The sequence below is a fragment of the Rhinatrema bivittatum genome, chromosome 1 (genome assembly GCF_901001135.1).
Source record: "Rhinatrema bivittatum chromosome 1, aRhiBiv1.1, whole genome shotgun sequence".
NCBI lineage: Eukaryota > Metazoa > Chordata > Amphibia > Gymnophiona > Rhinatrematidae > Rhinatrema > Rhinatrema bivittatum.
Window position 1 is genome coordinate 230741084 of NC_042615.1, and position 27526 is coordinate 230768609.

At 47.3% G+C, this 27526-nt stretch overlaps 1 protein-coding gene across 1 annotated transcript in view; it reads right to left on the reverse strand.

The window, feature by feature from the left end:
- Positions 1–27526, reverse strand: part of TACC3 (transforming acidic coiled-coil containing protein 3) — a 177825-nt gene that overhangs the window by 67200 nt on the left and 83099 nt on the right. The window contains 2 exon segments of the mRNA XM_029592616.1: positions 919–995; positions 1136–1291. Coding sequence (XP_029448476.1) covers positions 919–995; positions 1136–1291 — 233 coding nt within the window.

A 27526-nucleotide genomic window follows, 5' to 3' on the forward strand; every position in this document is an offset into this window, starting at 1 on the left:
CCATCAAGAAAAATAGATTTAAAAAGCCTACTCTTTTCCCTTTGCAGACCAGTAGCACACACCAGAAGCAGCAGTGGCTACTGAAACTCTGTCCTCACTGTTTGCTTCCTTAGGAGCATCCTGACCAGTCTCTCACAGACACAGTCAGCTCCCTGACCATGCTCTTAACACCCCCCCCCCCCCTTGTATCACCCTCCTGGCAATGCTCTTACCCCCCTCCCTCCCCTCCCTCCCATACACAACCAGTCACCATCCTGAATATGTCACACACACACGCATGCGCTCACTCCCCCCCTCCCACTGAGCATAAATGGCAGCTGCAGCAGACTCTTCCTCCGGCCTCCACAGCCCAAGAAAAAAAGAATCCCAACAGCGCAGGGCTAGTGCTGCCGTTTCCCATTGCTGAACACCGGCTGCTTCTCATTTTGCTCTGGGCCTGTGCTACTGCTCGGGGCCAACGCTACTGCTACTTTTAAGTGCAGCATGGCCCTTTCTTCTTCCCGCATCACTTCCACTTCTAGGACACGAAAAGATGAAAAGGCCATGTCTCTGTTGCCAGCTTCCACTAACACTGCTGCTATTCCTGCCCAGGCTCGAACGTACTGATAACCCAGGTGGCAATGGCAGCAGTGTTAGTGGAAGACTGTCTACCTCTTGCTGGGTGGAGGAGGGAAGAGCAGCTGGGCCAATGGAAGACCAGGAAGCACGCAACACACCCGTTGAGAATCGCTGTTCTACATAGTCAAAATAGATTAACATGGCAACCACACTACTATATCCTAACACAAAGAAAAGTACTAAGTGCCTTAGAGCATCCTGTGCACTCTCCGTCCTCAAACCTTAGGGCAGGACAACTAATGGCAATACCAAAGACTCAAAATATACACGACAGACGTTTCATTGCCAGTAATAACTTACCCCATTTCTACATATTTCATAAGAAGTTTATCATGTTTACTTTTCCACTGCAAAACTTCAAGTTCTTTTTCCCGAATCTGAAAAGGCATAAAAATCAGGGTTTTAAGTGCTTTAATATTTTCAGAACAAAAACTACTGGAAAAAAGTTTTTCAACAAACAGTCCTACAAAGAAACAACTTTAAAAGTACTGACTTATGGCTATATAAAAAACTTTACCTTAATTTGAACTGCTTCTACAGCTGCATCCATATCTTTTTGGCTATATTTCAGCACATCAACAATAGCATCAACAGCAGCATTTTCGAGCAAAGGAAAAGGAAGGACTGGAGTAGGATGACTGGACGAGATATCAGCACTGAAAGCAGACTGGTCCTAGGAGGAAGAAAAAGAAAAATATTCCTTTACTTTTGACAAGTATTTGTGAAAAGCCACGGACAAACAGCAAAAATACCAGTGAACAAATCTTACAGTTCCAACAACAAATCCCAGATATGGCAATTTGTTAAAATCAAGAATCCTGCTAGAGAACAATGTAAAAAATATTGGATGAGACACATAAGTTCATATTTGTAATAGTCCACGCAACATGTTTTCCATACCAACTTAATCAGTAAGACTTAAATTCATGACATTTCTATGTTCACTGCCTTCAAAGAGCAGTCTATTTGTAATACAGTCTTTGTTTTTAACATCAATTCTATAGATGCCAAGCCCCTATTCTACATGCACGTGCTAACTGCCAGGACAGATCCATGAGAGAATTCTGGCTTACCTCTGTCCATGTTATGTTTGTTTATTTTATTTATTTGTTGGGTTTTATATACCGTGATAACAGTTTACATCAAACAGGGTAAAAACTGGTTACATTTTAACAGGAAAATCTTGAACAGATGTTTAGGTCAGAAGCTTTGTACATGATAGCATATTTACATGGGCGTGCTTTGAAATGCTGGAAATACGGGCGGTATGTGGGAGGGTGGTAAAGGGAGGTAAGAGAAGGAAGAGGACAGTAAACTAAGGGTGGATGCATATGGCAAAAAATATCGGATAATAAGAGGTTGTTGGAAACAGCTTTAGGGACAAAGATTCTAGGATAATGCATGTATCGGTGAGAGTTGGGGTTGCTTCGATAATTTGTAAAAAGTCTTGGCCTCAGGTGTGTTGAATGGGGAAGTCCATTTTTAGGAAAGGGATTGGAAACTGAGGAACTGTGATAGTATTCGGAGAGTAGAAATTTATCCTATGCCGTCTCTGTATGTTTGTTCGAAGAGCCAAGTTTTTAGGCGCTTTCTGAATAGTTTTATGTTGCCTTGTTTCCGTATGTTTTCAGGTAGGGTATTCCATAAGCATGGTCCAGCTACAGTGAATGCTCTGTCCCATACCAAGTCTGGCGGAGTTGGTTGTGGGAATTGCTAGTAAAGCTTTGTTGGATGATCTCGTGTTGCGTTTAGGGATGTGTAATTGGACTGTGTCGTTTAGCCAGTTAATTTCCTTTCCATAAATTGACTTGTGTAATATGGTGAGAACTTTAAACTCAATTAGTTTCTCAATGGGTAGCCAGTGCAGAGCTTTTAGTGTCGGTGTGACGTGCTCTGTTTTCTTCTGGCCGGTTAATATTCTTGCAGTTGCATTCTGTAGAATTTGGAGTGGTCGCAAGGTGGATTTGGGAAGGCCTCGTAGAATTGAGTTACAGTAATCGAGACTTGTGAATATTAATGATTGAAGAATGGTTCTAAAGTCTTGGGGAATTAGTAGGGCCTAAAATTTAGACATTTTAAGACAAGAAGTTTGTTGAAGCCTTCTTTTATCTTCGTGGAGATGTGCTTTTTGAAATTGAGTTCAGGGTCTATCTAGATCCCGAGATCTTTCACTTTGTCATTTAGTTTGACGATAGAATTGTCATTGACATTGTTTTTCGACATTATGTTTATTGTGGATTTCCGTTCTAGTAGGATGTATTCTGTTTTATCCATGTTTAGGCATGAAACATGTTTAGGTATGTAACAAACATGTTTTATCCATGTTTATGTTAGCTCACCACACCAGATCAGACTGCTGGATTTAGACTGATGACCCAGCAATACTTTCCTCTGAACTCATGGTCACACAAGTTTCTCCTCTCCCCTCAGACCATTTCCAAACCTTAAGTGAACATAGAACATGCATTACAATCATAATTCTGCAAGCATAAAAACAAGTTAAGTCTGAACAGAGAAGGCTGGTTCAGACTGGTGTGGTGAAATAATAGGAACTGCAAAAGTGTTAGCCAGAAAGCAGAGTTGTTTACCTGTAACAGGTGTTCTCCCAGGACAGCAGGATGTTAGTCCTCACATGAGTGACATCATCGGATGCAGCCCTGTCATGGAACACTGAACATGCCCAGCATGCCACCAACCCTGTACCCAGCAGGGGTCCCCCATCAGTCTCATTAGTACAAAAAGTACAAACGAAAAATAAAATAAAATGTAAGCGAACCCAACTCCGCAGGGTGGCGGGCAGGTTTCGTGAGGACTAATATCCTGCTGTCCTGGGAGAACACCTGTTACAGGTAAGCAACTTTTTCTCCCAGGACAAGCAGGATGGTAGTCCTCACATGTGGGTGAATAGCGAGCTACAGGATGCCAGACTAGAATGAACCAAACACACCCAACGACGTGCAACAAGCACAACTGGGGTGGTTTTGGGTAGGAGGGTAGCTTGAGTTTCTCAGTGGGTCGCAGGAAGGAAGTTGGGTTATTAAACTGGAAACAAATTACGCAGGACAGACTGGCCAAAAATGGAATACTGCCTGCCAGCCTTGTCGAGACAATAATGAGCTGCAAATGCGTGGAGGGAGCTCCATGTGGCAGCTCTGCAGATGTCAGCAAGAGGTACAGAACGGAGGTGTGCTACTGACGTTGCCATGGCTCTTACGCGTTCCTGTAGCGGAAGGCCTGATCGTTGATAGCAGAAGGAAATGCAGTCCACCAGCCAGGTGGACAGGGTCTGCTTGCACACTGGAATTCTCAATTTGGTTTTATCGAAGGAGACAAACAGTTGGGTGGACTTCCTATGGGATGTAGTGTGCTCTAAATAAAAGGCAAGCGCATGTTTACAGTCCAAGGAATGCAGAGCCTGCTCACCTGGTTGTGAGTGAGGCCTTGGAAAAAAGGTAGAAAGTATAATGGGTTGATTTAAGTGGAAATTAGAAACTACCTTTGGCAAGAATTTAGGGTGAGTGCAGAGTACCACATGATTGTGAAGAAATTTGGTACACGATGGGTATGTTAACCGTGACTGTAGTTCACAGACTCTGCAAGCTGATGTTATAGCAACTAGAAAGATCACTTTCCAAGTGCGATGTCGAAGCTCGCAGGAGCTCGAACGGAGGTCGCATGAGCCATGCTAGTACAACATTGAGGTCCCATGCCGGAACCGGAGGATGCAGTGGAGGCTTTAGCTGGAGCAAGCCTCTCATAAAGCACGCCACCAGGGGTTGCGCCGAGATCGGGGCATCTCCTACACCTTTGTGGTAAGCGGCTATGGCGCTGACATGCACCCGGATGGAAGTTTGTAGGCCATACTCCAAGAGGTGCCAGAGAGATAGTCCAGGAACCTTGTTCTGGGGCAAGAAAAGGGATCTATTTCTTTTGTGGTGCACCACAAGGAGAATCTTTTCTATTTAGAAAGATAAGAACGCCTAGTAGAAGGCTTTCGTGAAGCTACAAGGACCTGGGACACACTGTCAGACAGGTTAAGGGATTGTAGTATTAACCTTTCAACATCCAAGCTGTCAGAGACAGGGAGTGAAGGTTCAGATGACGCAACAGCCCTTTCTGTGTAATCAGAGTTGGATCTGTGCCCAGGCGAATTGGTTGCTGGACTGAGAGGTCGCGTAGGATGGGAAACCAAACCTGACACGGCCAGTGAGGGGCTATGAGGATCATTGTGCCTCGGTCCTGCTGTAACTTCATGAGAGTCTTGCTGATGAGTGGAAGTGGAGGGTAGGCATATAGAAGACCAGTTGTCCACGAGTGGGCGAAGGCATCTCGTGGCGGTGTGTTGTGGCTGTGGTGTAGAGAGTAAAAATTGTCCACTTTGCGGTTGTGAACTGACGCAAAGAGATCTATGTGTGGGCGGCCCCACTGGTGAAATATTTGGTTTGCTATAGTGGGATCTAGGGACCATTTGTGGGGATGAAAGGTCCGGCTGAGATTGTCCGCCATCACATTGTCCACGCCTGCCAGGTAAGTTGCTCTCAGTAGCATGGAATGGGAGAGAGCCAAGGCCCAGATCTGCACTGCCTCCTAGCATAGCAGGTAACAGCCTATGCCCCCTTGCTTGTTGAGGTACCATAATCGCTATCTGGTTGTCTGTTTGAAATAGGATTACCTTGTTGGAAAGGCAATCCCGAAAAGCGAAGAGGGCATATCGAATTGCCCAGAGCTCCAGAAAATTTATCTCGTGCTTTGCTTCTGCTGTGGTCCAGGTTCCCTGGGTTTGGAGGTTGTTATGGGTTCCCCAACCCAGGTTAGATGCATCTGTTGTCAGAGTAATTTGAGGTTATGGAGGTTGGAAGGGTAGTCCTATCTGAAGATTGGACTCCTGTATCCACCAAGCTAGTGAGAGACTAAGCTGGTTGATGATGTGGACAATGTGGGACATGTGTTGATTTGATTGGGACCACTGGGACTTTAAAGTCCATTGTGTTACTCTCATGGCTAGTCGAGCCATTGGGGTAACAACCCATGGACGCCATGTGACCTAACAAGGTTAGTAGATGACTAGCCCTAGTGGTTCAGCAAGTCTGAAATGTTTTGCCAAGGTTGATAATGTGCGTGCTCAATCCTTTGGGAGAAACGCTTTGGCTTGGACAGTGTTTAGATCTGCTCCGATGAACGAGAGGGTGCGTGATGGAGTCAGATATGATTTGGGATAGTTTATTAGAAACCCCAAGGATTGCAGTAGGCTGATGGTAAAATGGAGGGAGTGGAGTACTACCTCTTGGGATGGACCTCGAGGCACAAATTGTCTAGGTACGGATAGACGTGGATGTTGCGTTGTTGCAAGTGAGCTGCAACTATTGCCAGGCATTTCGTAAATATGCAGGGTGCTGATGCTAGGCCAAATGGCAGCACTCGATATTGGAAATGAGTGTGGCCTACTATAAACCTGAGGTATTTTCGATGATGAGGGTTTCTGGCAATGTGGGCATAAGCCTCCTGAAGATCTAGAGAGCAGAGCCAATCTCCCTGTTGCAGGAGATGGAGCAGGGTGCCCAGGGTTACCATTCTGAACTTTTCTTAGCGGAGATGTTTGTTTAGGGCACGCAGGTCCAAAATAGGACGAATGCCGCCTGACTTATTTGGAATTAGAAAATACCAAGAGTAGAACCCTTGACCCCACTGCAGTCGAGGTACCGGTTCCACGGCATTGGACTGCAGGAGGGTGGAGAGCTCTGCCTCGAGAAGTGGAGAGCAGTTGATCAGACCCCACGCCGGACAAGGTGAAGTGTTCGGTGGTAGCGTGAGGAAATTCAGATGGTAACTGTGGGCAATCACAGAAAGGACCCATTGCTCTGTTGTAATTGTGTACCATATGCTGGCAAAATGGCACAAGCAGCCTCCCACAGGAATGGATGTGGTAGGTGGGGATTGTTTTCTGCCCTCTAGAAAGGAGTCAAAACCCCGATGCTAGACCAGTCTGCGGGGCTGATTGGGCTTTTGGGGCCCTGTGTTGTCGAGGCCAACCTCTTTGAGAGGGTCTAGGCTGTCGAGTACGGGATGAAGGTGGATAATACCTACGTGGTTTGTAGGATAGCCTCTTAGATCTCGCCAAAAAGACCTCTTGGTGGTAAATGGGAAGTCTGAGGGAAGAGTGGACAGCTGACGCAAGGTGTCATGGAGATCTTTTAGTTGTGCCACTGTTTCTTGAATTTTGTCGCCAAACAAATTATCCCTTGAACATGGGAGGTCTGCCAAACTTTCTTGGACTTCCTGGCGCATATATCAGAGACTTGAGCCATGCCCAGCGTCTGGTGCTTATGCCTGCTGCTGATACTCTTGAGGCAGTTTCAAAGATGTTGTATGCTGCCCTAACTTCATGCTTTCCAGCATAGAGTCCTTTTTGGAGGATTGTGGTGAGCCCTTCTTGATATTCCTCCGGTAGGGTCTCAAGAGAATTCTTGGACTTTCTTCCAAAGATTTCTTGAGTACTGAGCCATGTATAGCTGGTAGGCTGCTATACGTGCCATTAGCATAGAACTATGGAACACTCTTCATCCAAAAGGTGTCCAAAGATTTCTGTTCTTTACCTAGAGGGGCAGAAGAATGAGGCCGGGATCTCTTGACTTTTTTCTGGGCAGACTCAACGACTACAGATTGATGGGGCAGTTGGCTTTTGTGGAACCCCGGAGCTGACTGAACCAGATAGGTGGCATCAGTTTTTCTGTTCACTGGTGGAACTATGCCAGGGTGCTCCCAGGTGTGTTATAACAACTCAAGGAGCACTTCATGTACTGGAACTGCCTTCACTTCTTTAGGGGCATCCACAACTTGCAATACCTCAAGCATCTTGTGCCTGGTATCCTTCTCAGTTTGTAGTTTAAAAGGGATGGTTTCAGACATCTCTTTAAAGAAGTTGGAAAATGCGAGGTCTTCAGGAGGGGAGCGGCAGCGTTCTTCTGGGGGTGAAGGCTTTGACAGGAGTTCCTCAGAGTCCTGAGTGTCAGAGGAATCATCACCCCAGGGATCATATGGAGTATCTCCATCACCATGCGGGCCTTCAGATGGAGGTAACTGTCCAAATCCAGCCAGATCTGGAGGTGGCACTGATGGGAAGGATGAAGGTACTGAAACAGGTACAGAGGACGGTGATGGCATCGAAGGAATCTGCGCTTTTGGTGGACGTCGGGGTGACAATAGACCCGATGGTCCTGGAACCGGCTCCAGCATCGGTAAAATTTGTTCCTCATCCGAGGACAATGGAACAGGCATCTGTGTCTGTGGCCTTAGAGGTGTCGATAGCATGGAACGAACGGGCACCGATGGTAAAGCACAGATTAGTGTATCCAGGAGCTCAAGGAGTGGAACCAGCATACTAGGCATCGGATCGGGTGTCTGTATGGGAGCTGGTGCAGGTGGTGATTGGAATCCCCGAAGTGCCTGAAGTACTGCCTCTTGGACCATCCGGTCCAATTCCTCCCGGAAGGCTAATGTTGGTAACCCTGCAACCGGGATTGGAGGCTCAGAAGGTGTTGCCGGAGGGTCCACCTGTAGTTTCGGCTCCCAGCACCAGTGCCGGTGGGGGAATGCCTCTGTGTCCAGGGTCCAGAGGGGGATGGGGCCCCTTCTCCCCGGAACTTCTTGGCCAGTGGCTCTGTCGATGGCTTGTCAGTGCCGGCATCGGAAGAAGGCTCACAGCGATGGTGGGGATGGTGCTTTTCCCAATGCTCGGTCCGGTCCTTCTCCAGCACCAAGGAGGAAGATGTCAATGCCTTCGAATGTGAAGAAGCCGGTGAAGGACGGTCACCGGTATCTCGATGTCGCTGAGATGTCAATGGTGACTGAGTCGAAGTTGAAGGCTTTTGACCCGGGGTACTCTTGGCTGGTGTAGACGGAAACTTACACGTGAATAGGTGTTCCATCTTATCCAAGCGGGCCCTGCGGCCTTTTGGCGTCATCTGGGCATAGCTAGTGCACCGCTGGACGTCTGAGTGGGCCCCAAGCACAAAACACAAACGTCATGAGGGTCCGTAATGAACATGGTCCTTGGGCACTCAGGGAATTTTCGAAATCCAGTTACGCGGCTGTGATAACCTTAACCCAATGGGCTAACACAGCCAGTAACTCCGACTCACTCTGTTTACCTCCACCATGAAGAACAGGCGGTCGGTCTTCCTGAGAGGTTTTAATCTCCAATACTGCATCAGATGGCTCGACTTCCAAGGTCCACAACAGAAGATATTCATCCACATCTCTCCCCCTGTCCAGCATTGGCAGGGAAATAGCTTGGTTCAAATGAAAATAGAGGCCACTTTTGGCAAAAACGGATGGAACAGTCAGAGGTTGGACCGCCCCCGGAGACACCCACAGGAATGGTTCCTGGCAAGAAAGAGCCCGCAGCTCGGACCCAACACACAGAACAATTCCCCACGAGAAACACCATCTTCAAGAATTTAGCCTCAAGGAGAGGCTATGTGTGGTCAGGATGCATCGCCACCCGAGCCTACGTCCCGTCTTGGCTACCTGTGCCGAAAGGACCGAGACTTACTCAGAGGTTGAGCCTTCTGAGAAGTCGCCTGCTTTTAAATCCTCTGGTAAACAAAAACTTGAGACTCACAACACCTATTGGTCATTTGCTCCAACTCGCTGCCAGAACAAGAGTGATCCTTTAGATTGTGAAATTGTAGCAGCCAACCAAATCTCAGCCACAGTTGACGCATGACCACTAACACTGAAGCCACTCCTCTGTCAGTGGAATGGACCAAGGTGCAGCAGCCCACATACACCAAAAGGCAGCAGCCAATTCCATCACTGCCCTGGTATTCAAACCAGTCTCATCGACTTCCTGAGATAGAAGCAAACAAGTGCGAGCCACCAGTGCGAGAAACAAACAAGAGGCTAACTGAAACATAGAAACATAGAAATGACGGCAGAAGACGACCAAACGGCCCATCCAGTCTGCCCAGCAAGCTTCACATTTTTTTCTCATACTTATGTTTCTCTTAGCTCTTTGGTTCTATTTCCCTTCCACCCCCACCTCAAGGCCTGTATAAGGATAGCCTCAACTCTCGTAACCTGTGCATTCTCCAATGCTGCTCACCCTTCTGCAGGAAGATCTTCCATATCTTCCATTTGGAGACTGCACGGACCAACCAGCACATCCACTTTTGGAAAACTGCTCTCTCACTGTCAGATTCAGCAGGGGTCAGCCCTGTCGAGGCTCATCCCCATTTAAAATTAGTTTTCAGAGCACCCCATTCAAGGCCAATTAAGGTACTAAAACAGGATTCTTCTTTGGCCCAGACATGGAACCAACACCCAGCACTCTCAGCATAGTCACTGTCTGGGAAATCAGGGCCAGCAAATCCTCTGACTCCAAACCCAGAGGGATTTCTCTATCCTCCAGGGAGTAAGGATCGCCCTAGTTATCCGAGCCAGCAGGGTCCCTATCAGTGGAACCCACAACAGGGTGGGCACACTCTGACACTTATCCGCAGCACCAAACTTGTGGGATTCCACAGCCTGTAATCCTGAACTTCCAGGTTTGGCCAGTTCAGGCAAACATTCGGGACTACAGCCCTTGAAAGAATGCCACCCAAGAAAAAAGGCAAAAAGATCCATACCAAAGAACAGGGTGTTTGAGAGGCACCCACTGAAGAGAGTCTTTCCTTTCTGAAATTCCAGTTAGAGGGAGCCTCAAAACCAGGCGAGACTTCTGACAGAGCCCCCTCCGGTCCCATTCCCACATCCTGCTGGGAAGGGCGGGGTTCAGCCAAATCTGTGGGAGACTCCCTGAACCTCCAAGGCAATGCTGACAAGATTAGAGGGGACATCCTGCTGTGATGCCAGAATATAACAAGCCTTCACCACTGTGCTCGGCTTCCAGCACCTGCTAGCCTTTCAGCTGATTCGCTCCTGGCAGCTAAATCCATGCTGGAAAAACGGCTACCGGATCGAGGCACTCAACTGACGGAGGGACCACAAGGTATCACACCTCTGGAGAAGCAGTGCATGATTAATGTCCTCGTTTTCTCTTTTTTTTTTTTTTGAACAAGCAATCCCCAGAAGTGAGATGCATGTCTGGCTACTGGAGACGGAAAATACTGGCGAGCTGATGTCAGTGCTGGGGTATATATTCAGTGACATTAGCATTGCTCCATATCCATCTGCTGGTAGAGGTGCATAAGCCACTGGTGGTGAATTAACTTTCTGAACACTGAGAAAGCAGAGTTGCTTACCTGTAACAGGTGTTCTCCTAGGACAGCAAGATGCAGTCCTCACATGTGGATGTCGTCACTGCACGGAGCCTTATCACGGAAAACTTTTCTGTCAAAGTTTCTAGAACTTTTGACTGGCATACTGAGCATGCCCAGCATGCTGTGATCCCTCAAGCCACAGGGGTCTCCCTTCAGTCTCGTTTGTAGCAAAAGGTGCGAGCGAAAAAAAACCCAAAAACTTTTCGGAGCCAACTCCACGGGGTGGCGGGTGGGTTTTCGTGAGGACTACATCCTGCTGTCCTGGGAGAACACATGTTACAGGTAAGCAACTCTGCTTTCTCCCAGGACAAGCAGGATGGTAGTCCTCACATGTGGGTGATTAGCAAGCTACAAAGCTGACTCATTTAATGGACCAACAGCACAACTACTTGTGTACTGTTGGGAAAAATGACGCAGCCTGAAAATCACAGCAGTTTGGATGTGGAAGGAGTTGGGATTATACTGGAAATAAGTTCAAGACCGATTGGCCAAAGGCAGAGTCTTGGCGTCCTTCCTTCTCCAAGCAGTAATGCACTGCAAATGTGTGAAGAGAGCTCCATGTTGCAGCTTTACAGATGTCAGCAAATCGGTACTGAACGATAGTGTGCTACTGAGGTTGCCATGGCTCTCACTGAGTGCGCCTTCACTCGTCCCTGGAGAGGAAGGCCTGCTATGTCATAGCAGAATTCAATACAGTCTGCTAGCCAATTGGAGAGAGTTTGTTTGCCCACTGCAACTCCCGGTTTGTTTTTAATCAAAAGAAAGAGTTGGGTGGATTTCCTATGGACTGTAATGTGGTCTAGGTAAAAAGCAAGTGCATGTTTACAGTCTAAGGTGTGTAAAACCTTCTTGCCTTGGTGAGAGTGAGGCCTTGGGAAAAATGTGGGCAAGACTATAGACTGATTCAAGTGGAAGTCAGTAACTACCTTGGGAAGGAATTTAGGGTTAGTACGGACCACTCCTCTGTCATGTAGAAACCTGGTATAGGGTGAGTATGTAACAAGTGCTTGCAACTCACTAAACCTTCGAGCAGATGTAATGGCTACTAGGAAGAGAACTTTCCATGTAAGAAATTTAACATTACAGAAGTCTATAGGCTCAAACGGGGCTCGCATGAGCCTTGTAAATACTACATTTAGGTCCCATTCAGTGACTGGTGGTCAAAGGGGGCTTAAGTTCTAATAGACCCCCTCAAATCTACTCACAAAGAGTTGCGCTGTTACCGGGGCATTCCCTACTCCCTTGTGGTGCGCTGAGATGGCACTGAGTTGTACCCTCACCGAAGAGGTCTAGGGACCATAGTCTGAAAGGTGCCAGAGATAGTCTAATAGAGATGGAATGGGGCAGGAAAAAGCGTCTCTCTCTTTTTGCTTGCACCATATGGTACATCTATTCCACTTAGAACGATAGGATTTTCGTGCAAAAGGCTTTCATGAAGCTACAAGCATTTGAGAGTCATCAGTTGAAAGGTTGAGCGGTTGGAGGATCAAGCTTTCAACATCCAAGCTGTGAGGGATAGGGTCTGAAGGTTTGGATGGCGTAACATGCCTTGGTTTTGAGTTATGAGAGTGGGCGCTGTGCGCAGGTGAATTGGTTCTCTGATAGAGAGGTCGGGAAGCATGGGAAACCATAATTGTAGAGGCCAATACGGGGCTATGAGTATCATTGACCCTTTGTCCTTTTATAGCTTTACAAGAGTTTTGGCTATCAGCGGTATCGGGGGATACGCGTATAGGAGGCCTGTGTTCCAGGGGCGAGCGAAGGCATCCATGGCTAACTTGTTTCACTGCCTATGCAGGGAGCAGAATCTGTCCACTTTGTGATTCAGTTCGGACGCAGAGGTCTATTGTTGTTTGACCCCAGCGTTGGAAGATTCTGGTCGTTACCACAGGATCCAGAGACCACTTGTGGGGATGGAACTGTGGGCCGAGGCGATCTACCACTACGTTCTGTATGCCTGCTAGGTAAATGACCCGGAGATACATGGAATGTGCTAGGGCCCAGGCCTAGATCTGCACGGCTTCTTGGCAGAAGAGATAAGAGCCCGAGCCTCCCTGTTTGTTCAGGTACCACATGGCAACTGTGCTGTCTGTTTGTATGAGAATAGTCTCGTGTGAAAGGCAGTCCTTGAACGCATATAGAGCATAACGTATAGCTCAAAGCTCTAGGAAGTTGATCTGAAACGTTGCTTTGAGTTGTGTCCAAGTACCTTGAGATTGAAGATTGTTCACATGAGCTCCCCAACCTAAGGTGGATGCATCTGTGGTTAAAGTTACTTGCGGAACTGGTTGCTGGAAGGGTAGACCTGTTAGCAAGTTGTTCTTGTTCGTCCACCAAAGAAGAGATAAACATAACTAGTAGGTTATTTGAATCTGAGATGAAAGCGGTTGACTGGCTTGGAGCCATTGAGATTTCAAGGTCCAATGAGTTATTCTCATGGCCAGCCTGGCCACTGGAGCGACGTGGACTGTGGAAGCCATGTGGCCCAGCAATGTTAGGAATTGATGGGCTGATGTGTGTTTTGAGCACAGAGACGTGGCTAGTTTGGAGAGTGCGTCTGCACGGTCTTTGGGCAGAAAGGACTTTGCTATTGTGGTGTCTAGGTCCGCTCCAATGAAAGTTAGGAAGTGAGATGGAGTTAGGTGGTATTTTTGTTAGTTGAGAAATCCCAATGAGTGTAGCAGATGGGTTGTGAGCTTGAGAGCATCGAGAGCTACTTGCTTTGATTGGCTCTTGATTAGCCAGTCGTCGAGGTAAGGAAAGACATGCATGCTTTTCCTGCGTAGATAGGCCGCAGCAACTGCTAGGCATTTTGTAAATACAGTGCGAAAGGCAGAACCCAGTACTGAAAGTGTTGATGTCTCACTAGGAACCGTAGATACTTGCAGTGATGTGGGAAGATTGGAATGAGAGCGTAAGCATCTTGAAGATCCAGAGAATAGAGCCAATCTCCTTTTTGCAGAAGGGGAAGCATCGTGCCCAAGGACACCATCCTGAATTTTTATTTTTGTAGAAATTTGCTGAGATTGCGGAGGCCGCCTGATTTCTTTGGAATGAGAAAATAGCGGGAGTAGAACCCTCTGCCCTGCCGTGCTCAAGAAACAGGTTCCATGGTCTTGACACTCAGAAGGGTGGATAGTTCTGACTGTAGAAGAGTTCTGTGATCTTTTTGCATCCACAGTGGATTGGGCGGTGAATCCTGGGGTACCGTGAGAAAGTTTAGATGGTATCCCTGGGTTATAATGGAAATAACCCATTGGTCTGTGGTAATGTTGAGCCAATTGGCTATGAAGTGAGGAATTCTACCTCCTACTGGTAAATCTGGTCCTGGATTTGGGGAGGGGCTGCTGCTCTCTGCATTTTGAAACCTTTCCAGATGCTTGGCCTGTTTGTGGAGGAGGCTGAGATTTGGATGTTTTAGACTGTCGAGGATGTGCTCTCTGCGACGGCCTAGTAGTCCTCATGCGAGATGTAGGTGGGTAGTATCTGCGTGGGTTATAAAACTGTTTTCTAGGGTCCCTTCTAGTGGATCTTCTTGCAGAAGAAGGGGCCTCTGTAGTTACTGTTGATAATTGCCGCAGGGTCTCATTATGGTCTTTTAGCTGAGTCACTGCGGCTTGTACCTGTTCGCCAAAGAGGTTTTCACCAGTGCATGGTAGATCTGCAAGTTTGTCTTTGACTTCAGGTCTGAGATCAGAGGATTTTAGCCAGGCCCACCTTCTGGCACTGGATTCCTGTCACTGACATGAGAGAGACTGTTTCAAAGGAATCGTACGCAGCACAAACATCATGCTTTCCAGCCTCAAGGCCTTTATGTAGGATGGCATTGAGACTATCTTGTTGCTGTTGTGGAAGAGAGATTCTTATCTCCTGAACCTGCTTCTATAGATTCCTTTGATACTGTGTCATGTAAAGTTGGTATGCAGCTATGCGTGACACCAACATAGTGCCTTGGAACATCTTGCGACCTAAGATAGAGAAAATTTTGTTCCTTGCCAGGAGGGTTAAGAAACGTGGACGTAGTCTTCTGGCCTTCTTCTGTGCTGAGTCAACTACCACCGATTGATGGGGAAGTTGTGGTTTTTGGAAACCAGGAATGTGTTGGACAAGATAAGTTGCATCTGTCCTTTTATTCACAGCTGGAATAGCACAAGGATGCTCCCAGAGACGATGTTGCAGATCTACTAGAACTTCATGGACCGGTATAGCCATGACTTGTTTTGGTGCATCCACAAACTGGAGAAATTCTAATGTTTTGTGTCGTGTGTCCTCCTCTGTAACAAGTTCAAATGGGATTGTCTGACATCTCCTTAATAAAATTGGCAAAGGAGAGATCCTCTAGAGGAAATTTTCTCCTTTCTTCTGGAGGAGATGGTTCTGATAAGATGTCCTCTGTGGATGTATTGGTGTCAACATCTTCCCATGTGTCAGAAAAGGTCTGTCGAGATCCTGAAGGAGGGAAGAAAATTGATACAGTAGGTCGAATTGGCACAGATGGATTCTTCAATACACGGTGGCACCAACTTGGGATTCGGTAGCAGTGGAGGCATCGATGGAAAACTAGGGCCTCTCTGTCCCAAGAATCCTGATGGGTGAGGCATCGGTGACAGAGGACTGGAATCCATGCCTTCGTCGTCTGAGGACCCCGGAATGGGAATCGGGGATTTCAGAGGCTTTGCAGGTTGCTTTGGCATCGATGGCCCAGGGGGGTGTGTTGGAAGGGTACAGATGAGTGTATCCAGCCTGGTTAGCAACAGTGCAAATATCGATGGCTCCGGTGTCAGTATGGGGGCTGGCATTGATGGTTGTAAGTCTCAGAGCATCGAGTACTGCCTGGTGGATAAAACCATCCAGTTCCTCCCCGAAGGTTGGTGTAGGCATCGCGGCTACAGGGGGTGGCAGGCTAGGTGGAACTGGCACATCCACAAGAACCTGTGGGGGCTCAGTACCCAGCACAGATGTCGGTGGGGTACGCCTTGGTTTTTCGGATGGAGAGGGTGCATCTTCTTCGCAAGTGGCTCGATAGCCATCGAGGCTGATGAGGTATCGTTGCCGGCACCAGGAGTAGACTCGCGTTGGTGCGGGTGTTGATGCTTCCCTCTGTGCTCGGCCCGGTCTTTCCCCAGCACAGAGGTAGGTGATGTAGATGCCTTAGACTGAGTCTGTGACGGACGGTCACCGCTGCCCTGCTGGTCCCGGGGAAGTTTGACAATTACTTTCTTCGATGCTCCCGCCTGTGACGACTGGGTAGACGTCGATGGAGTCAACTTTATTTTAAACAGTGTCTCCATCTTGTCGAGGCAAGCCCGCCTACCCTTCAGAGTCATCTGGGCACAACTTGGGCAAAGAGACACATCGTGTGATGAGCAGAGGGACAGCACACAGACATCATGTGGGTCGGTAATCGACAGTTTGAGGGCAGTCTGGACATTTTCGGAAACCGGTAGCCATAATGGCAGAGGTTGAGGACCCCGAAAACTGTCGATGGCCTGTGGACATCGAAAAAAGGTGAGGGCGGGAATCAAAAGGGAAAGTGATTATTTACTCACCGAACGATGGGAAAAAAATATCCCGATGGGAGACCCCTATGAGGAAATTTTTCTCTAAGGTAATTTTTAGGATTTTTCCGTGAGGAAAGTTTTGTGAGAATTCTCAGAGCTCCTATCCGTGAGGCAAACTGCAGCGCAGAAAAAGAGAGACAGAAGGGAGACCCCTGTGGCTTAAGGGATCATGGCATGCTTGGCATGCTCAGTGTGCCAGTTAAAAGTTCTAGAAACTTTAACAGAAAAGTTTTCCGTGATAGGGCTCCGTCCAGTGAAGTCACCCACATTTGAGGACTACCATCCTGCTTGTACTGGGAGAAATATCCATTTTAGAATAAGACTGCGATTAATAAAATGTGGAAAAAAGTGAAGAGGTCTGAATACTTTCAGAATGCATTGTATATTTAATGGAGGATGCCCACTACCAAGCAATGGAAGGTTTCTAGTGGTAGAAAGAGTTGCTTACCTATAACAGGTGTTCGAGGACAGCAGGATGGTAGTCCTTACACATGGGTGAATCCTTAGCTACAGGATGCCCCCCAACATAAAAGGGGACCAACAGACATCCAATCAGGTGCCAACAGGCACAACAATGTTAACAGAGGGGAGCCTGAACCCAAATAAGCCCTAGGTGGGGAGAGATGGGTTCTACACATCAAACAGGTTCTGAAGAACAGACTGGCCAAACCTGTCGCATTGGCCATCCCTATCCAGACAATGAGATGTGAATGTATGGAGAGAACTCCTTGTCGCAGACTTGCAGATCGCCATGGGAACTGCTCGCAAGTGGACCACCAACGCTGCCATGGCTTGGACAGAATGAGCCTTGACATCACCCCCCCCCCCCCCCAAGATGAAGTCCTGCCTGGGCATAACAGGAGATGCAATCTGCTAGCCAACTGGATAGTGCATTTGGCAAAGGCAACATCCAACAAAAAAAAAAAAAAAAAGTTGGGTGGACTGTCTATGGGCTTCTGTGAGTTCCAGATAGAAGGATAAGGCTTGCAGTCCAAACTGCAGTGCTCGTTCATCTTGATGTGAATAGGGCCTGGGAAAGAATGTTGGTAGGACAATAGACTAGTTAAGATGGAAACCCATCACCACCTTAGGCAGGAACTTAGGGTTTATATGCAAGACCACCATTTCACGACAAAACTTAGTGTAAGGTGGATAAATCACTAAGACTTGGAGCTTGCTTATCCTGCACACTGAGGTGACCGCCACCAAAAATATGCTTCCAGGTCAGGTACTTCAGGTCACAGGTATGAAGCGGCTCACAGGGAGCTTTCATCAGCTGAGCTAACACCACATTGAGGCTTCAATTGAAGCACACCCCGCATAAACTGAACTATAAGCTGTACAGAGATGGGCATCAGATCCATATCATGGTGGTATTCGCCAATTGCACTGAGATGGACTAACGAAGTTGGTTTTTAAGCTATCCTCCGATAGGTGTAGAAGGTAATCGAGCAGTTTTTGTGTGGGGCAGGAGAATGGATCTAGGGCCTTCTGCTCACACCACACAGAAAAACTCCACCACTTCAGTCCATAGGACTTTCTAGTGGAAGGCTTTCAAGAAACCACCAGGACCAGAGTGGTTGCAGAATTAACCTTTCAACATTCAGGCCGTGAGCAAAAGATCCTGGAGATTGGTATGTCGCAACCTGCCTTGATCTTGCATTATGAGATCAGAGGAAGTGCCCAGGCTGATTGGTCTCTGGTGGTACAACTCCTGTAGGAGTGGAAACCAGACCTGCCTCAGTCAATAAGAAACTATGAGGATCATAGTCCTCTTGTCCTCGAAGCTTCAAGTGAGTCTTCGCCACTAAGGGAATCAGATTACACATACAGAAGACCCTTGCCCCAATGACAGGCAAGGGCGTCAGAGGCTGGTTTGCCATCTGCCCTCTACAGGGAGCAGAACCTTCCTGTTGCAAGGGTCTGCAAATAGATCTACATCTGGGCTCCCCAAAAGGCAGAATATCCAATTCACCAGGGACCACTCGTGAGGTCTGAAGGAACAACAGTTTGTCCGCTAATACGTTCTCTATCCCAACCAGGTACATGACCCTGAGCACCATCCCACTATACAGGGCTCATCACCAAAACAGGACTGCTTCCTGACACAGGAGGTACAATCCCGTACTTCTCTGCTTATTGCCATACCACATTGCTATCTGGTCCTCTTCTTAAATCAGGACAACTTTGTCGGACAGGTTATCTCTGAAAGCCTATAGTGTGCACCTGATCGCCCGAAGCTCCAGGAAGTTGATTTGATAACAGCTTTCTTGAGCAGATCAGACCCCTTGGGTATTGAACCCATGTACATGAGCTACCCAGCCCAGGATGGACACATCCATGGTTAGGATAATTTGGGTAGGAGGAATTAGAAAAGAGATCCCCTGTTCCAGATTTAAAAGTACCCGCCACCAGGACACCCTAGAGAGACAGGGTGACAGATGCAATCCTGGAGGCTCTGATTGGCTTGGCACCACTGCAACCCCAGGGTCCATTGGGTTCTGTGCATGTGTAAACGTGCCATAAGAGTGACATGGACGGTTGTGGCCATATGGCCAACAGCCTCAACATGTAACAGGCTGGCACCTTCTGGCTCTGCTGAATCTCTGCCACGATGGTCAAAGTGATGGCCCTTTGATGAGGCAGAAAGGCCTTGGCCTGAGCACATCTTGCAAGGCTCCTATAAAGTTCAACTGAGATGATGGGCAGAGATGGGACTTCGGGTAGTTGATGACGAACCCTAGCGACTTAATACCCAGATGGTGAAGTGCATAGACCTGACATCACTTGCCTGAGATGTGCTCTTGACCAACCAGGCATTTTGTGAAGATTTTTGAGGCTAATGCTAACCTCAATGGCAACACCATAAATTGGAAATACTTCCGGTGACCAAGGAAGATCTCGATATGAGTGTACACATCCTTTAGATAGAGGAAGCATAGCCAGTCCTCTTTTTGTAAAAGGGGGATCAAGGTGCCCAGGGAAACCATCTTTAACTTTTCTTTGATACATTTTTTCAAGGCCCTTAGATCTAGAATGGGACAGAGTCTTCCTGTTCTCTTTAGAATCGGGAAGTACCTGAAGTAGAATCCCCGTCCTCTTTGCCCTGATGGGACAGGCTTGATTGCTCTGGTCGTTAAGATGGAGGACAGTTCCATTAGTAGTATTGGCTCTCAAAACAGTTTCGGAGGGCAATTTGGCAGAACACCCAATAGATTCAATTGATTCCCTTGATGGATGATGGACAGAACCCACTGGTCAGAGGTTTGCAAAGAGCTGCAGCCTGCCCCTGACCAAAAAGTCCAATGTTCCAGGTACAGGTGACTGGCCTATGCTCCCTGTGACCCAGTCAAAACCCCGCTCCTTGAGTTGACGGATGTGCTAGCTGGGACTCTCTGCTGCCTGGGACAGGCAAGGAGCCCTGATGCTGTTGACAGGAGCAAGGGGGAGAACGATAGTACTTTCTCAGGAGAAAGACTTCATCTGCCCTGATTTCGATGACCTAGCAAAGGACGGGACCAGAATGCTAGTGGAGAGTTTCACAGTGATCCCGGAGCAGGGCCACCACATCCCTCACCTTATCTCCGAAGAGATTCTCCCCAGTGAAAAGGCACGTCAGCAAGTTGTTCCTGTACCTCCCAGTTAGAGATCCAAGGCCCACAGCCATGCCATCCTGTGGGTGCCAATTCCCACTGCAAAGACCTTCGATGCAGTCTCAATCATAGCCCGTTCGGATTTTGTGTTTTCCCACACACCAGGCCCTTATGCACCAGTGACATGAGGGTGTCTTGCTGTTGTTGAGGTAGCTGCTTGACCACCTCCTGCACCTGCTTCCAGATTTCCCATGAATACTGGATCAGAAAGAACTGATAAGAAGCAACACGGCAATGAGCATGGCCCCATGAAGCACTTTTCTCTCAAGAGCATCCATCGCTCTGTGGTCCTTCCCCAGGAGTGCAGAGGAATGGGTCCAAAAATGTTTGGCTCTCTTGAGAGCGGAATTGATCACCCCGGATTAGTGGGGTAGCTGATACTTACTGAATCCAGCAGACTTCTGAATGAGGTAAACCCCGGGAGGCACTGTGAAGGGGTGTTTCCATATCCTCAGCAGCAACTCCTTAAGGATATCGTGCACCAGGACCGCCACAATGTTCTTAGGAGGCTCCATGAACTGGAGGATCTCAAGCATTTTGTGCCTGGTATCCTCCTCCATCAATAACTGAAATGGGATGGCCTCTGCCACTACTCTCACAAACCCTGCGAAGGTTAAGTCCTCAGACAGAAGCTTCCTTCGCTCTTCTGGAGAAGGGTCTGACAGGAGTCCCTTAGAGGAAGACTCAGAGGTATCAACCTCCCAGGGGTCATAGGGACCCTAGGCACTCTGCCTTTGTCTAGAGATGCAGACACTGGCAAAGGTGGACAGGAGGCTACAGGCCTCTGTCTCTGCTGGCCTGGGCAGAGACGTCTACTCTTGAGGAACCGGCAACAAGCACTGTATCGGTAGGGGAAGATTGCGGTGCACCCAGGCACCAATGCCAGTTGGGTCGGTAATGCAAGATTGTGGTGCACCCAGGCACCAATGCCAGTTGGGTCGGTAATGCACCAATGAGGCATTGAGCTTCTCCAGCAGCAGATCCAGGATGAGCAGTATCGGCTCCAGTGTCATAGGACCAATGCCTGCACCCCCCATTCCACCACCAGCTGGACTTGCCGCTCCAGCTCATCGAACGATGCCGATGCCAAACACTAACTGGAAAGAAGAAGAGGTGGCCAGATCCCCTTTGGACCCATGAGACAGATTGGTGACTAACATCGGGACCAGTGGAGACCGTTGTGGACCCCTGGCACCAATGGAGGATTGGTGCTCCTCACCACCGCAGGGTCGCTTTGTGAACACTGCGACATGAGCTGGTGCATCCTCATGCCTGGCACCATACATTAACGAGGCTGGTACAGATGCTTTGTCTGCCCTTGATGTTCGGCCTGATGCTTCCCTGGTGCCGAGGCCAATGACAAGGAGCCAGATATCCTCAGCCTGAAGGAGTTAGACAGTAATCAATCTCCAGTGCCCCATCTGTCAAAGGCACAGACTGTCCTGCTGATGTCGATGCGCAGCTCTGAGGTCTTTTGATGTCAATGGCTCTGTCTTCCTTGGTCCAAAGGGCTGTTCCATCTTATGGAGCTGAAAAAGACTACCCTTCTGAGTCATTTGTGTGCATAAGAGGCAACCCTGCTTATGCACACAAATGGCCCTCTGGCATTGCTGAAAAGCAGATGTGGCCATGACAGGACAAAACAAAAGGGTTGCAAACCAAAGTAGATGGCATCGGGTGTCAATAGCCAGCAAGTACAGAGGCAGCGCTGCCACAGGGTAATCGACTGCAAAAGGAAACTTACCAGAAGCGTTGAAAATCCTGATTAGGAACACTACAGGGAAGCAATGAGAGGGACACGGCATCTAACACCCGAAGAAAACAGATGAAAATGTGAGAAAGAATAAAAAAAAAAAAAGGAAAAGTTTTCCACAAGGCCAAAAAGCCAAAGTGAGCTCACTCACATCACGATGCTTACAGTTATACAGAAATAAAACTGGAGGGGACCCCGTGTGGACGCTTGGTAAAGGGCATGCTGAGTGTGCCAAGTCAAACTTCTAGGAACTTTGACGTAAGTTTTCAGTGTCTGGATTCCATCTGATGTCACCCATGTGTAAGGACTGCCAGCTTGCTTGCCCTCAAAGAAAACATTTTTTCCTCTTCAGATACACTGGAATAGGGATTGAAATTCAGAGCATGAGGAACTGTGAAAAAATGATCCAGTCTACAGATAAGATTTAATCTTTGAAAATTCAAAGAACTATTGGCTTGCGACATGACATCTAACAGCATGGGGTTTGTGTAATTTTTTTGAGTGCCTGTTAATGTGTTCTGTATGTCTCAATATGTTCGACTGGTATGGCAGTGGGTTCCTTTGTAACCCCATGAGCAGCTCTGATATCTTAAGAGTATACTCATTTATATACATTCAATTATACAGACTGAGAAATTACTTACCTGATAATTTCCTTTTTTTTTTTATATAACAGGCAGACAGCCACAGAGGAGCGACATGCCGGGAAATTTACCACAACGAAGGGGAAAAAGCATCTACCATGCAGCTAGACGGCACCAACTGCAGAAGAGGGACCGCTTGCAGGAAAAAAGGTTGAAAAACGACTGGGAACACTGAGGAAAAATGAAGAGCAGAGCTCCAGGACCATGAGGCAACTACTTCACAGAAAAAAAAAAAAAAAGGGGAGACTGAAGGGGACCCCGCGTGGACGCGCGGATAGCGGCAATGCTGGGCATGTTCAGTGTGCCAGTCAAAGTTCTAGAAACTTTGATAAAAGTTTTCTGTGCCGGGCTCCAACTGATGTTGCCCATCTGTGAGGACTACCATCTTGCTTGTCCTAGGAGAAACCCCAGATTCAACCTCCTGGTAGAGAAGCTTCTTGTTACTTGGTGGCTATCTGCAAGGTAATTCCCGTTGCTTCAAATGCTTGCTTAAGGATAGTCTCAATTTTTTATTTTTTTATTTTTTTTTTTTAGCATGAGCATCCTGCAAGGCCACTTCTCCTTCCATGGAATAGTGATCCGCTTGGAGACTGCACACACAAGTGCATTTCCACCTTGGGAAAAAAGCAAAATTGCTTACCTTGTAATAGGTGTTATCCCAGGACAGCAGGATGTAGTCCTCACATATGGGTGATGTCATTCACGGAGCCCTAATGCTGGAAAACTTCTGGCAAAGTTTCTAGAAGCTTTTAACTGGCAGCCTGGGGCTACTGAGCATGCCCGGCATGCCATGATATTCCCTGCCACAGGGGTCTCACTTCAGTCTGGTATGTAGCAATTAGCGTTAGCAAAGTAAAATAATAAAAGTCTGAGGCCCAACTCCGCGGGGTGGCGGGTGGGTTCTGTGAGGACTACATCCTGCTGTCCTGGGATAACACCTATTACAAGGTAAGCAATTTTGCTTTATCCCAGGACAAGCAGGATGCTAGTCCTCACATATGGGTGATTAGCAAGCTAGAGGCTGAGTAATTGTCCATGTAGTTAGCAGTGATGCGTTTTTGAGGAAATGATGCAGCCGAAGATCACAGCAGGTTGGTTGTAGAAGGAGTTGGGATTAAACTGGAAACAAGTTCTTTAAGACAGATTGTCCATAGGCTGAATCTTGTCGTCCTTCCTTGTCCAAACAGTAATGAGCTGCAAAGGTGTGAAGAGAACTCCATGTTGCTGCTTTACAGATGTCAATGATTGGCACTGAACGAAAATGTGCTACTGAAGTTGACATTGCTCTTACTGAATGCGCCTTTACTCGCCCTTGGAGAGGAAGGCCTGCTTTTTCATAGCAAAACTGTATGCAATCTGCTAACCAATTGGATAGAGTATGCTTTCCCACTGCTTTACCTGGCTTATTTGGATCATAAGAGACAAAAAGCTGATTGGATTCTGAGGGACGTAGTGCGATTCAGATAAAAAGATAACGCACGTTTGCAGTCCAAAGTGTGCAAAGCTCTTTCCCCTTGGTGAGAATGAGGTCTTGGAAAGAATGTGGGTAGAACTATGGATTGATTTAAGTGGAACTCCAACTACCTTAGGAAGGAATTTTGGGTGTGTTCGGAGTACCACTCTGTCATGTAGGAACTTTGTGTAAGGCTCATACGTGACTAGTGCTTGTAACTCACTAACCCTTCTAGCTGATGTGATGGCTATAAGAAAGATAGTCTTCCATGTGAGAAATTTGAAATCACAGGAATGTATGGGTTCGAAGGGAGAACGCATCAATGCTGTTAAAACCAGATTCAGGTCCCATTGTGTGGCTGGAGGCCGAATTGGTGGTTTAAGGTGAGTTAGACCTCTCATAAACCTAGTGACGAGAGGTTGTGTAGATATAGGTGCATCTCCTATCTTGTTATGATAAGCTGAGATTGCGCTCAAATGTACTCTGATTGAGGAAGTCTGAAGACCAGAGTCTGAAAGATGGTACAAATAGTCTAGAGGAGCAGTAGTGGGGCAAGTGAAAGGATCAATATTGTTTTGCTTGCACCACAAAGTGAATCGTTTCCATTTGAAAGAATAATTCTTCCTTGTGGAAGGTTTGCGGGAAGCTATAAGCACTTGAGAAACATTAGTTGAAAGATTGAGTGGTTGTAGTAGTATTAAGCTTTCAACATCCATGCTGACAGGGATAGGGATTGAAGGTTGGGATGGCGCAACCGACCCTGATCCTGAGTTATGAGATTGGGAGCTACTCCCAGACGTATTGGATCCCTGACTGAAAGGTCTAGCAGTGTGGGAAACCATACTTGTCGAGGCCAATATGGGGCTATGAGTATCATGGACCCTTTGTCCTGTTGTAGCTTCACCAGTGTCTTGGTGATAAGCGGTATTGGAGGATATGCATATAGTAGGCCTGAGTTCCAAGGGCGAGCAAAAGCGTCCTTGGCTGGCTGATTCTTCTGTTTGTGTAGAGAACAGAAGTTGTCCACTTTGTGATTCAGAGGCGATGCAAAGAGGTCTGTTGTTGGTTGTCCCTAACATTGGAATATCTTTGTCGCTATCGAGGGATTCAGGGACCACTCGTGTGGTTGGAACTGGCGATTGAGTCGGTCTCTAGTACATTTTGAATTCCTGCTAGATAAGTGGCCTGCAGGAACATTGAGTGACTCAAGGCCCAGTCCCAAATTTGTGCAGCTTCTTGACAAAGGAGATACGAGCCCGTACCTCCCTGTTTGTTGATGTACCACATGGCTACCGTATTGTCTGTTTGGATCAGTACAGCTTTGTGTGAAAGGCAGTCCTTGAACGCATGTAGCGCATAACGTATAGCTCGAAGTTCCAGAAAATTGATTTGATATGAGGCTTCGAGTTTCGTCCAAGTTCCTTGAGTTTGAAGAGAGTTTATGTGAGCTCCCCACCCCAAGGTGGATGCATCTGTAGTTAATGTTATCTGAGGGACTGGTTTTTGGAAGGGTAGGCCCTTGCGTAAATTGTCCTTGATTGTCCACCAATGTAGCGAGGAGCGTAGTTGGTGGGTTACTTGGATTTGATAATGTAGTGGTTGAATGGCTTGGATCCACTGTGATCGCAGAGTCCATTGGGTTAGCCTCATGGCAAGTCTGGCCATAGGAGTGACCTGAACCGTTGAGGCCATGTGGCCTAGTAAGATTAGAAACTGGTGAGCTGTCGCCTGTTGTCGTAGGGACATTGAATACGCCAACTGGGACAGTGTGATTGCACGATCTTCTGGAAGAAAAGCGTGAGCAATATTTGTGTTTAATTCTGCTCCTGTGAATTGGAGTAGATAAGAAGGGTTTAGGTGGGATTTTTGATAATTGATGAGGAATCCCAGCTTGTGAAGTAACTTTATTGTGTAATGTAGAGAGTTTACTGCTCCTTGTTGTGATTGACTTTTGATTAGCCAATCGTCGAGATAAGGAAAGACATGAACACCTTGTTTGTGCAAATGTCCTGCTATCACTGCCAGGCATTTGGTGAATACTCTGGGAGCTGAAGCCAGGCCGAATGGTAACACTCTGTATTGGAAATGTTGATGTCCTACAGTGAATCGTAGATACTTGCGATGAGGCGGGAATATAGGAATGTGTGTGTATGCATCTTGAAGAGCAAAGCCAATCTCCCTTTTGTATCAGTGGAAGCATGGTGCCTAGCAAAATCATCCTGAATTTTTCTTTTCTTAGGAATTTGTTGAGATTTCTGAGATCTAGAATGGGACGTAGGCCTCCAGTTTTCTTTGGAATTAGGAAATACCGGAAATAGAATCCTCTTCCCTTCTGAGTGTGAGGTATGTGTTCCACAGCTTTTGCCTTCAGAAGAGCAGATAATTCTGTTTGTAACTGAGGTATGTGATTGAGATGGGAGTTTTTTGGTGGAAACTCCTGAGGGAGAGATAAGAAGTCTAGGCGGTAGCCCTGATGAACTATGGACAGGACCCAATGATCGGTTGTAATGTTTGTCCATTCTTTGTAGAAATGTGAAATTCTCCCTCCAACTGGTAATTTGGGATAAGGATTGGGCATTTGGCTTTGCGCTCTGAAATTTATTTCAAAAACCCGAGGTGGAACCTGTTTGAGAAGGTGGCTGAGGCCTTGCAGACCGTTGTTGTCTCTGCTGTGGTCTTTGTTGAGACCTTGGAGGTCTTGACCTAGAGGCCGGAGGATAGTACCTCTTTGGTCGGTAGAAGGGACGTTTAGCCTCTCTACGTGGTGGTCTGCGAGTTGTATGAGTTGCAGTGTCATGAGGTAAGGTTGAAAGTTGTTTCAATGTTTCCGAATGCTCTCTAAGCTGGGCGAAAGCATCCTGCACCTTGGTGCCAAACAAATTATCCCCTTGACAGGGAAGGTCAACTAATTTGTCCTGGACTTCAGGGCGTAAATCTGAAGCCTTTAGCCAGGCCCACCTTCTTGCACTGATGCCGGATGCAGCTGTTCTAGATGATGTTTCGAAAGCATCATAGGCTGCCCTTACCTCATGCTTTCCAGCATCTAGGCCTTTTTGGATGATCTGCTGTGCTGCCTCCTGTTGTTGCCGAGGCAGAGATGGTATGAACTCTTCAATTTGTTTCCAGAGATTTCTCTGGTGCTGCGTCATGTAGAGCTGATATGCAGCAATTTTAGAGTTGAGCACGGCTCCTTGGTAGATTTTTCTTCCCATTAAATCTAAAAATCTACTGTCCTTTCCTGGAGGGATTGAAGCATGAGTCCTGGATCTGCGGGATTTTTTCTGAGCAGATTCTACAACCAGGGAGTTGTGAGGGAGTTGAGGTTTTTCAAATCCTGGGGCTGCTTGAACAAGATAAGTAGAGTCTACTCTCCTGTTTACAGCAGGGGTTGTGCATGGATGTTCCCATATCCTCTGTTGAAGCTGCAATAGCACTTCATGCACTGGAATTGCTAGATTGTGCTTAGGAGGATCTACAAATTGCAGTATTTCAAGTGTTTGTTGCCTCTCATCTCTTTCAGCCTGGAGTTGGAAGGGTATGGACTCAGACATTTCCTGAATAAAAGAGGAAAATGAAAGGTCCTCT